Source organism: Cucurbita pepo, chromosome 6, assembly GCF_057944985.1.
Source record: "Cucurbita pepo subsp. pepo isolate OVF chromosome 6, ASM5794498v1, whole genome shotgun sequence".
In the NCBI taxonomy this organism is placed as follows: Eukaryota; Viridiplantae; Streptophyta; class Magnoliopsida; order Cucurbitales; family Cucurbitaceae; genus Cucurbita; species Cucurbita pepo.
The window spans coordinates 15,878,254-15,890,517 of record NC_141803.1 but is presented as its reverse complement, the minus strand read 5'-3'; the positions used below and the strand labels follow the sequence as shown (position 1 = coordinate 15,890,517).

Genomic DNA, 12,264 nt, shown 5'->3' with positions numbered 1-12,264 from the left:
AGCATTACACTCCCCTCCTTTCTACTTCTAATCGTTGTCACATCTCCCCCGGCAACTTTGTGTGGTGACGACATTTATTTCAGCATCCTAACTTTGATATCAAATGTTGGAAATGACCCACGATCGAAATATGTTGAAACAAATAACTGAAGCAGGAAGAACAACTTGAGCGGAGAGATCTTTCGAAACAAAGAAACCTTAAGCACTTAGCTTTTCAACTTTGTTATTGTTGTGATACTTCTCATGTGTATTTATAGTGAAAAAAAAGCACTAACTTGCTTCTTAAACGTTCTCCTCAAGTTAAGAATCACTAACAATCTTCCTGTTTAAAGCACAAATCTTGGTCCACAACAGAAAAACTTGGTCCACAATCGGGCAACTACTACCAATTCTTCTGTAGTTGCTTCATAAGTTAGTAACGGGCAATTCTCCTAAGATTACTCCATAAGTTAGTAACTTGTTTTACTAAGTCGAGTAACAATTTTTTTAAAGTTACTATATAAGTTAGTAATTTGTTCTACTCGCTGAAGTTTATTAGTTCACAAAATCAATGCATCTATGAAATAGAAACTAAAAATGTTGTTAGTCGAAAATATTAGAGGGCTTCTTTTGTCAAAATACTAGTTCAAATTTAAATTATACAACAGTTACATGTTACGTAGGACAGAATACGACGTCGTAACCAGTACCACCAGGGCACGTCAACGTACTAGCTTCATCATCGAATTGGTAGCTATAAACATCAGGGCACAAAGCTTTAAAAAATCTCGAATAACTCGTAGGCCCACACTTCATCGTCGAGTTAACACAACAATATTCATTGGTCTTGAACACCGTGCATGGACTTTGGCAGCCGCCGGGCGCCCTCAGCTCCGTAGGGCACTGTCGATTGATATCCGCTGCGCAACTGGCTCCCCTACTACATCCATAGGCCGTCTTCGGACTGAATTTGATTGGAATATTGAAGCCTTGGACAAGAGAGATATCCAAGAAATCCAAATTGTTAGCTTGATTGAGTGCAAATTCAGCTAGAGTTACGGGCGGTGCGCCCGAGTCTTGGCAGTTGAGAACTCCGCGACAATCACCAGTCTCACAACGTCCTCTCCCTAAGCTGTCGAAGGAACAATTTGTTCTACCCCAAATATGTCCTACCGAACTGTCGAGCATATTCAAGGTCCAAGCCTCGCCGCTTTCGAGACGTCGACCGCTGCCGAAACTTGGGGTAATGACTAGTATAGCTGCCGAAATCGTGGAGGGGCAGTTGTTGAGTATAGTGATGGTAGAGGCACCACTACGGCGAGTGCCGCAGCTTCTAGTGAACCTACCCATGTTATTCTGTGAGCCAAATGGCAAAAGGGCTTGGTCCATTAAGGTTTGAGCTTTGGTAATGAATATGAAAGTGATGAAAAGAGAAGAGAAGAGGAGATGTTTGTACATGGCTGGAATTGGAAGCAAAGGAACAATTAAAATGGGATTAAAATGCTTCTTAATCTGTCACATCAAATCCAAGTCAACGCGTTTACTTGTAGTCAACACGTCAGGTTGACTTTTCGAGCATTAAGGTGGCTTTTGGTTCATGTCTTCTAGAAGGACATTGCCGAGAAAATTGGGGTTCAAAGGTTGTCTTTGTGTGTAGATATTCTTTGCTTTTTTAAAAATAATTTGTAATATAATTCCCAACCATTTATTTTTGGGTTAGGTTTAATTTTTTTTTTTAATTTAATTTTTAAAAAACTTTTAAATGATAACGAGAGAGCAAACTATCATTTATAAGGGTGTGGAAACCTTCTCCGAGCAGACGCGTTTTAAAGCCTTGAGGGCAAACCCGAACGGGAAAGTCCAAAGAGGACAATATCTGCTAGCGGTGGATCTGGGTCGTTACAGACTGTTGTTCTCCATCGACAACACATTGTTGTTCACCCTACAACCAACACACCAAAGAAAAGGGATATAGAGAGATGAGAGAGAGGAGGAAATCTCACCAGTAGATCTCAAACTGATGACGTAGTTTCTCCCTCTTCGAGACAACCTCGATGTGGTAGGTGAAGCCTCAATTCACAGTGATGGTCACTGTCGTTGTTGGTGATGAAATCAAGTGAAGAAACTATCATCAGAAGCATCGTCGAAAATAGATCACGAGAGAGAAAAAATCATCAGAAGTCGGGTCAAGAAGACGAGATCCATGGGTTGAACATTTGGACTCGGTACGGTCGAAAAATCGCTCACGACCTGATACAACTCAACCCAAAGGTGCACGACCCAACCGTTTAGGACCGAAACCAAATGCGTGAGGCCCGATCCAATTGTCGACCCGAAACCTATGCCTCTACTCGAAAACAACAAGTGCCTCTCAACTCTACACGTGCATGTCGCGTGTTCTGCCTCCAACCGTGACTCAACATCGACTCGCATAGCGACTTAGGATTGGGGGGTCCCACGCCGATTGGAGAGGAGAACGATTGCCAGCGAGGACGCTAGACCCGGAAGGGGGTGGATTGTGAGATCCTACATCAGTTGAAGAGGGGAACGAAGCATTCTTTATAAGTGTGTGACAATTAAAGTTTGAAGTGATGATGACATAACTAAGCCAGAAACATAAACAATTGAAGTTTGAAGCGAAGATATTATTGAATACTGAACTTGACTTTTATAGCCTTACAAATACCATAAATAGAAATTAACTACAAATCTTCGAAACAAGTCGTAAACAAATCTGAAAAATATTTAAATTAACAGTTTCTTCTTTTGTAAGATCTCTAAGAAAGTGAAATCTTACTCTTATGTGTTTGGAACGTCATGTAGAATTGGATTTTTGGATAGCTTAATAGTTAAAGTATTTTCACACATTAGCTTTGTTCCTTCTATTTGAGAGTGACCCATCTATTTGAGTATCCTCCTCATCCAAAGAGCTTGACTTGCACAAGCATTAGCAGCAACAAACTCAGCTTCTATGGTTGATAAGGTGACTATAGGCTGCTTACGAGAAGACCAAGCTACTGCTCCTCCACTCATCATAAACACATAGTCTGAAGTACTCTTGTTATCTTCCATGTCTCCAGTATAGTCACTATTAGTAAATTCATTTAAATCACTAACTCCTCCCTTTCTATAAAACACACCATAATCTACCGTACCTTTCAAGTACCTTAAAATCCTTTTAGCTGCTGCAAAATGTTGTTGTGTTGGACATGCTATAAAACGACTAATCAAGCTTACAACAAACATGAGATCAAGACGAGTAGCTGTGAGATACATCAGACTTCCCACTATTTGTTTATACAAAGTTACATCTACTTTTGCACCACTTTCATCTTTGCTAATTTTCTGTCTTGGAACAATCAGATTACAAACAGAATTGTAATTCTCTATCCCAAATCGATTTTAAACTTCAGCAACATACTTTCTTTGACATATAAAAATACCACCTAATCTTTATATTAACTCTATTCCAAGAAAAAATCTCATCTGACCTAAGTCATTCATGTCAAACTCTTTCTTCATGGAACGTTTAAACTCCTCCAATAATTCTTCATAGTCTCCATTAAATAAAAGATATCAACATAAATGCTTACAATAAGAATTTTACCTCTCTTCCTCTTGATGAAGAGTGTTTGCTCACTGGAACTGCTTTTGAATCCTTCCTTGATGAAGTAGGATTCTACTCGACTAAACGAGGTTATAGGTGCTTGTTTTAATCCTTAGAGAGCCTTTTGGAGTTTGTACACCATCTTCTCACTTCCCTTTTTCTCATAACCTTCACCGGAATTTGCTAACCGTACAGGTGGATGTCGATTTCTCCACTCCCTTATTGTCAAATCTGGTGTAACAATTACTGGAAAATTGTTTTCAGCAACTGGTTTAATTGTTTCAGCAACCGATTCAGTCGTTTCTTTCGTGATTTTTCCTTCTTCGTTTTCAACAATTGGTTCAATTGTTTCAACAACCGGTTTAGTCGTTTCCTTTGTGATTCCTCCTCTTTCGGTTGTGTTCTTATCAATTTCAATGTTTTCCCCCAGTCCAATTTCAATGTTTTCCCCCAGGCCTTTCACCATGTTTTTGTGTTTCAAGGAGCACAAGCCTTTGTAGCCGAGATGACCATATCGATGATGCCAAAGTGTTGACTGATCCGTATTTGAAACTTGGAGGCATCTTTCTTCATTTGTTATGGTAGATAGTTCAGTATCCAAAATAAATTGCCGATTTGCGCTCATAATTGACTCTGCCATTTTTTCTTTTTTGTGGATGATAAATGTTACATACACCATCTTTAAACAGCACCGCTACTCCTTTTTCTTGTAGTTGTCCAAACGCTCAAGAGATTATATGTGAGTTCAGGTACCCAATACACATTACTAATAGTGCAACGAACCTCATGCAAAGTTAATTTCACTGAACCATTTCCCATAACTTTCATACTTATATTATTTCCAAGTTTGACAATGTGGGAAAATGTCTTGTCTAAGCTTGAAAACATACATTCACTTGCACACATATGGTTTGAGCAACCAAAATCTAAGAACCAAGCATCACTCCTTTTTGCTTCATGTCTTTCCGTATGAACCATTAACAACATTTCATCATCTTCTTTCCGCTTTGCATAATTCAATTCCTTATTCCTCTTTGGACATTCATATTGAAAATGACCTAAGTCATGACACCTATAACATTCAACAGTTGCTTTGTTGAAAGTTGATCTTCCTCTTCCGTGTCCTCTGCCCCTGTAAGTTCCTCTTCCTCTATTACTTATTTTGGTTCGTCCTTCGACTTTTAGAACTTGCTCCTCTCCATTAATGTTGGATCTTTGAAATTTTTGTTCATGCACCACTAATAAACTTTGTAATTCATCAATAGACATGTTATCAATATCTTTGAATTCCTCAATGGATACTACACCATAAGTAAATTTTTCACTCAGGTACGCAGAATTTTTTCTACAATTTTCTTGTCTGGCATATCTTCTCCATTGCTTCTCATCTTGTTGGAGATTATCATTGCTTCTCATCTTGTTGGAGATTATCATTGCTTCTCATCTTGTTGGAGATTATCATCACTCTTGCAAAATAATCTGTGATACTTTCATCATTCTTCATCTCTAGGATCTCAAATTTTCTCCTTAATGCATTAAGAAGAGATTTCTTCACTTTTTGGTTTCCACCAAATTTTCGCTTCATTGAGTCCCAAACAATCTTGGCTGTGCGACGATCCAAGATTTGTTCAAAAATAGTACGATCAATTGCCTGGGAGAGGTAATGCTTTATTTGGTGATCTTTAAGTCTAGCATCATCAAGGTGACCCTTTTGTGCCTCCGTCAACATTGTTCCTTCCTCTGGTTCTGAGAAACCATTCTCCACCACACTCCATAGACCTTTTGCTCTGAGCAAATTTTCCATTAGCTCACTCCAATGATCATAGTAACCATCAGAGTGAGGGATCTTCGTTAAAATTTTGTCTTCATTCATACTCTCTCTATTTGATCACTCAAAAATTGCGGTTCTGATACCAATTGTTAGGTTTTGACATAACTAAGCTAGAAACATAAAGAATTGAAGTTTGAAATGATGACATTATTGAATACTGAACTTGGCTTTTATACCCTTACAAATAACCCTAAATAGAAACTAACACAAATATTGGAAACAAATCTGGAAAAATATTTAAACTAGATACCTAAAATATTATGACCTAATCAAATTCTTCTATAACACGTTGTTGGTGATGAAATCAAGTTAAGAAACTATCATCGGAAGAATCTTCGAAAATAGATCCATGAGAGAGAAAAAATCATCGGAAGTCGGGTCAAGAAGACGAGATCCACGGGTTGAACATTTGGACTTGGGTACGGCCAAAAAATCGCTCGCGACTTGATACAACTCAACCCAAAGGTGCACGACCCAACCGCTTAGGACCGAAACCAAATGCGTGAGGCCCGATCCGCTCAGGACCGCTTAGGCCCGATCATTTAATTTTTTTAATTATTTACTTATTATTATTATTATTATTATTATTATTATTGTTATTATTGTTATTATTATGGTTGTTACATCATATACCTCTAAAAAAAACTTTCGTCCTCGAAAGTACTTTAATCTCATAATAACTCAGGTTCTCGTTCTAAGAGTTGTTTGTTAAGTCTTGAAGCACAACTAAGAAAAATTCTTAACAAGTATGTCATAATCCATATGTTAGTATGCATAAATCTTTCATAAGCAATTTGTCACCTGTTATTCATAAAAACCTTGATTTCTTATAAACTTTCGTACTTTTTCTCTTGGTTCACATTCCAAAGTTTTCCTAATCTTCTTAAAATCTTGTATACTTACCCTTAATATCATAAATGAGTCTCATATAAATTTATATAGTATTTTGAGTCTTATAGGATCTTGAAAGCATCTTATCATTTTCATAAGGGTATTTTGGTCATTTACCGCTCCAAATTTTGGTTTAATTTCGACATATTCCAATGGCTTTGTAACTTTGTATAATCCCTTTAAACCATGTCATAAAGCTCTTTATTAAATTTCATGTCATTTAGAGATCACTTTGGTCATAAGTAAGCGGTACGTAATTATAGAGGCATTTTAGTCATTTTACACCTATCCTTAGTTTATCCTCTTCTCTGATCTAATGGTCACCAAACTTCATACATAACCTTATCATGTCATATTGAGGCTTCTCCTAACATTTCATGAACAATAGAACTCATTTAGTAGGTTTGTGGCTCAAGCGTTTCATTGAAATCAATGTTCATGTGTACACTAAGGTTGACAAACTTACTCAACCTTAATCTCAAGATCCTTACTTTTTTCATGATGATTGCTTCCTTCTAGCAACTAGATCAATAGTTTTACTAGTTTCATGCATTACATTGTCCTCCAAGTCAAATGATATGGAATCAACCCAAGGAAAAGTATGGAATGGATTACCTTGATGATCAAGATCAAGAGTAAACAAAACTCGTTTCTAAACTTGTGATTCGAATCACTCTACAAGAGGTTTGATCAATACCACTTGAATGACTCTAGCATGCAAGTTCTAACCATAAGAATTTACAAAGAAAATATTAGCTCTCAAAAAAGCTAAAAAATAGAAATTTTATTCTTTTTAATTCCAAGATGTGATGTCTCTAATCAAAAGAAAAGAAGGCTTTATATAGCCTTTACAACCTTAACGTATGTGACACATATGACTAGTAAATGAGAAATACCCATAACCTCCGTATTAAAATGGCTAGTTAATGGTGAAATATGGTAACCTATGTGTGTTACAATATAACCTTAACTCTTATATTAAAAATAAACAAATATTTAAATTATAATGAAATAGTGTTAATGAAATGTGTTTATTAGTTATCCTGGGACTAGTTCCATAAATTTAGCTGAGTTCATTAAATGCAACTTAAAGTGCATTTAATGCATCTCTTTCTTGAACCTCAACTTTGCACAACATATAAGGGAAGTCTCCAACGTCTTCAAAAATTTCTTTTAATGAGCTCACCATAGCTTGAATATAAGTGTACAAGGTTTGTTGTAGCTTCTTGGCTCTCGTTCTTGTAATTGGACCTTGAAGTATGAAAATTCCTTGTTCGTGGTTCATATCATAAATTCCCTAAACTTTGCTAAATATTCAATAATTAACCTCTTTGCTCATACATCCTCGCAGTCTCATTTTAACAATTGTCCTATAACCACAATGAAAGGACACCATAACATTTTTTTTTTCTCAACTCCTTCGTAATACCAAGAAGGAAGCTTAACAAAATTCTCTTCTAAAAATTGGTATGAAAATGGTATTATATAAGCATGGTGGATATCTTTAAATGCCATAAAAATTTGGGATACTTAAAAATCCAACTTAAAATGACAGTCTTGAAACCTTAACTATGGTGATACTTTTTAAACAGGTTAACATTGCTAGGAAAAATTCATTGATAATTTTCTATAAAAATTTGTTTATATTGAGCTTTCCGCAATGCATTCGTCTAGGGGTACAAGGAAGATTACCACGAAACTTCTAATTGATTTAGAGACAATGTCCCACCTCTGTAATCCTCGTGTACCTCCCGCCCAAGTCTATCTTCAATCATGGTTTCTTAAATTTAAGGCATCTTGACAATTTCATACTGTAGTCCCTCCCCATATATACTTATAAAATTTTGATCATGATCGTAATGTCTCATCCAAACTGTGGCTCAATACTTTTAAATCACCTCATAACTTTCATATTTACGGCTGTGGTTTTAAAACTTTCCAATTCGTATTAAGGCAGGGTTCCATTAAAAGCATTTATGTGATTACCAATAATTGAAGTATACAAAGTTTTCAAATTTTATAGTGTTAATTCAATTTTTTTCCAAGTGGTAACCCCAAATCACTTTAATCTCATATTTATATACTTCATAGTGATGGAATTTTCTTTGGACACTACTATTTTTAATATTTATAGCATACTACGCGATATTACCATCTATGAAGCTTCCTTGGTCATTTTCTTTTCCTCTGACATCTCCCACACATGTTAATATAACTCAATTGCCTTGTTGGACTAATCTCTTTGTTTTCATCATCGAGCTACCTTTGGAGTAGTCCTGATACTTTTGCCTTTAAACATAAAGATAGGTTCCGCCAGTGGTGAGAATACTACTTTTTTGCGACAGTCTATACTAGCACGATTTTCAGCTAGCCAATCCATGCCTAGTATTAGGTCGAAGTCCGCCATTTTTTTTTTTTTTTTTTTTTTTTTTTTTTTGCTGCTTGAATGGCAGATCATTGTGCTGTTGGAGGAGGTGTTGGGAGAGAGATATTGGGGATGATGGAGAGAGAGAGGGATCATTTACTTTATTTATTTTTTAATTATTATTTACTCATTATTATTATTATTTTATTTATTTATTTATTATTTTTACGGTAGTTACATCATATACCTCTAAAAGAAGAAATAACTCGGGTTCTCTAAGAGTTCTTTGTTAAGTCTTGAAGCACAACTAAGAAAAATTCTTAGAGTTGCTACTAACGACCCTAAATTTTCAATTTCAGCTTTCCACTTCTTGAAATAAATCCACACCTTTCTGCTAAAATCATGATGAAGGTGACGTAGAACTTTGATCTGCCAAGTGATGGAACTGGAGATGGTCCCCAAACGTCTGTATGGACCATTTCCAACCGCAATTCTTCAATTCCCTAGCAGTCTTTGTGAAGCTAGCTCGTTTATGTTTGCTCATAATGCAGTTCTCACAACGATTCATATCAACAAATTTCATACCTTCCAAAATTCTTTTTGCAGCCTATATCTTCATTCATTTGTCGCTCATATGTCCAAGTCTATTGAGCCATAGCCTTGAATTTGAATCACTCTCAGCAACAAAAGCCATGTTCATACAGTGGTGTATAAGGTTTCAAATTTTATGCACTCTTCACAATCTAACACGATTTCTTCTCAAACTCCAAAATCTATTGCATATCTCGTGCTATCTAACTGACCAATAGAGATCAGGTTCTTGAGACCAGGAATATATCTAACATCTTCTAATGTCCACTGATTTCATGCCGTAGTTTTTATGCAGACATCCCATTTTCCATCAATATCCAAGACTTTTTTGTCAGCAAGATACGCCTTCTCGAAATTTTCAGAATTGAAATTCTGGAACAACTCTTTATTTGGAGACAAATAAAAAGATGCACCTGAATAAAAAAATTCAAGATTCTATCGGATTGTCCACGCTGAGGATTAGAGTATCCCAATGTCTTATGCTGAATTTATAGAATCAGTGTCATTCTATGATTTGTGATTTTGCTTCATCTTTGGTCTTGTACAATCGGTATGAAAGTGACCTATTTCTCTACAAACACGTTACGTTTGGTCAGTTTGAAAAATTTTCACAATTTTTTCATTTTGATCGACCTTCGGTTGGACCCTTCGATTTATTTCTTCCCCTTTGGTCAACACTGAGGGCACTACCAAATGAATCCCCAATTTCTCACTTGCGAATACTTTTGCTAAGATCTACATCTCGGATTTCATCAAACTTCAGCTTCTCAGATCCTCGAGAACTGCTGATCGCGGCAACAATAGTATCCGACGACTCGGGTAAAGATGACATCAAAATTAGTGCCTTAATTTCATCTTTGAAATTAATTCTCACCCAACTCAGTTGACTTACAATCATATTGAATTCATTTATATGATCAACAACAGATCCACCTTCAGACATTTTTAGATTGAACAATCTCCACATCAAATACACCTTGTTCATATTCGACAATTTTTTTGTACATATTCGACAACGTCTTCAGCAGATCTGACGTTGTCTTCTCCTTGATGATATGGAACGCCACGTTTCTAGACAGTGTCAACCGGATCAACCCTAAGGCTTAACGATCCTTGAGCTTCCATTACTTCGTGGTCATGGTATCCGACTTCACCCTCAACAAGGGTTCGTGAAGATCTTTATGGTACAGATAATCTTTAATTTGCATATTCCAGAAACTGAAATCAGATCCATCGAACTGATACCAGTTGTTAGGATCGACCCACATTCGATCAAGATGAACACAAAGAAATAGGAGAGAGATACTGAAAGGAGAAATATTGTCAAAGATTTTTTATTAATGACTTCAGGTATGTATAGAGAGGATATAGATAACGAAGAAAGTATATCTTGAAAGCACTGACAATTACATGTTACATGTTACGTGTTACGAAGGACATAATACGACGTCGTATCTAGTGCCACCAGGGCACATCAACGTACTGGTTTCCTCATCCAATATGTAGCTATAAGCATCGGGGCACAAAGTTTTAAAAAATCTTGAATAACTCGTAGGCCCACACTTCGTCGTTGAGTTAACGCAACAATATACGTCGGTCTTGAACAACGTGCATGGCCGTCTTCGGACTAAATTTGATTGGAATATTAAACCCATCGACAAGAGAGATGTCCAAGAAATCCAAATTGTTAGCTCCATTGAGTGAAAATTCAGCTAGAGTTAGGGGCAGTGTGCCGAAGTCTTGGCAATTGAGAACCCTGCCACAATCACTTGTCTCACAAAATCCTCTCCCTAAGCCGTCGAAGGAACAACTTGTCTCACAAAATCCTCTCCCAAACTCGTCCTGCCGAATTGTCGAGCATATTCAATGTCCAAGCCTCACCGTTGTCGAGACGTCGACCGCTACCAAAACTTCGGCTGGTGTCTATTATAGCTGCCCAAATCGTGTAGGTAGTGATAGTAGAGCCACCACAATGGCCAATGCCGCAGCTTCTAGTGAAACTACCGATGTTATTCTGTGAGCCAAATGGCAAAAGGGCTTGGTTAAAAGGAGGCTCCATTACGCTTTGAGCTTCAATAAAGTGATAGCTAATGAACACGAAATTGATGAAAAGAGAAGAGAAGAAGAGATGTTTGTAGTAGAAGAATGACATAGCTAGAATTGGAAGCAAAGGAACAATTATAACGTAGAGGAAATGAGATTAAAATGCCTCTTAATCCTTCAAATTTAATTCAAGTCAATGCGTTTACTTGTTAAATTACTTCTAACTCGTGACTTTCTAAGCATTAAAGTTGCTTTTGGTTCATGCTTTTGAGAAGGAAATTGCCTATAATATTGACAAACCCACGCCACTTTGGCTCAAAAGATGGTAGAATATTGTCCACTTTTTGGGATTCCCCGAAAGGCTTCTTGCTAATGAAGATAGTATTTCTCTCTTATAAAATTAGCTAAGGTGGGACTCACTCCCAACAATCCTCGAACAAAGTACACTTTAAGCCTCCCCTAAGGCTTATGGAGCTCTCGAACAATCTCCCCTTAATCGAGGCTTGACTTCTTTCTCTAGAACCCTCGAACAAAGTACACCATTTATTCCATATTTGAGGATTCTATTGTCATGGCTAAATTTAGGGCATGACTCTGATACCATGTTAGGAATCACGAATCTCCACAATGGTATGATATTGTCCACTCTAATCATAAGCTCTCATGACTTTGCTTTGGGCTTTCCCAAAAGGCCTCATGCCAATAGAGATAGAAAGTATATTGTGGGGGAGGCGTATGAAGCTCTCAAACAACCTCCCCTTAATCGAGGCTCAACTCCTTTCTCTAGAGCCCTCGAACAAAGTACACCCTTTGTTCGATATTTGAGGATTCTATTGTCATGGCTAAGTTTAGAGCATAACTCTGATACCATGTTAGGAATCACGAATCTCCACAATGGTATGATATTGTCCACTTTGAGCATGAGCTCTCGTGGCTTTGCTTTGGACTTTCCCAAAA

The 12,264-nt window shown here is 37.0% G+C and overlaps 1 protein-coding gene and 2 pseudogenes across 1 annotated transcript; all 3 read right to left on the bottom strand.

Annotated features, from left to right (window-relative positions):
* Positions 1–595: 595 nt before the first annotated feature.
* LOC111797499 (thaumatin-like protein 1 pseudogene) lies at positions 596–1,434 on the bottom strand (annotated as a pseudogene).
* Positions 1,435–4,988: 3,554 nt separating this feature from the next.
* Positions 4,989–5,459, bottom strand: LOC147792445 (uncharacterized). Its single transcript, XM_087124486.1, has one exon. The coding sequence runs from the start codon at positions 5,457–5,459 to the stop codon at positions 4,989–4,991; it is 471 nt and encodes a 156-aa protein (XP_086980612.1).
* A 5,232-nt stretch (positions 5,460–10,691) lies between these two features.
* Positions 10,692–11,416, bottom strand: LOC111797488 (protein P21 pseudogene; annotated as a pseudogene).
* Between the last annotated feature and the right edge of the window lie 848 nt (positions 11,417–12,264).

Excerpts from the sequence above, each read along its gene's own strand:
- LOC147792445 (XM_087124486.1), bottom strand. The coding sequence starts at position 5,459 with ATGAATGAAGACAAAATTTTAACGAAGATCCCTCACTCTGATGGTTAC.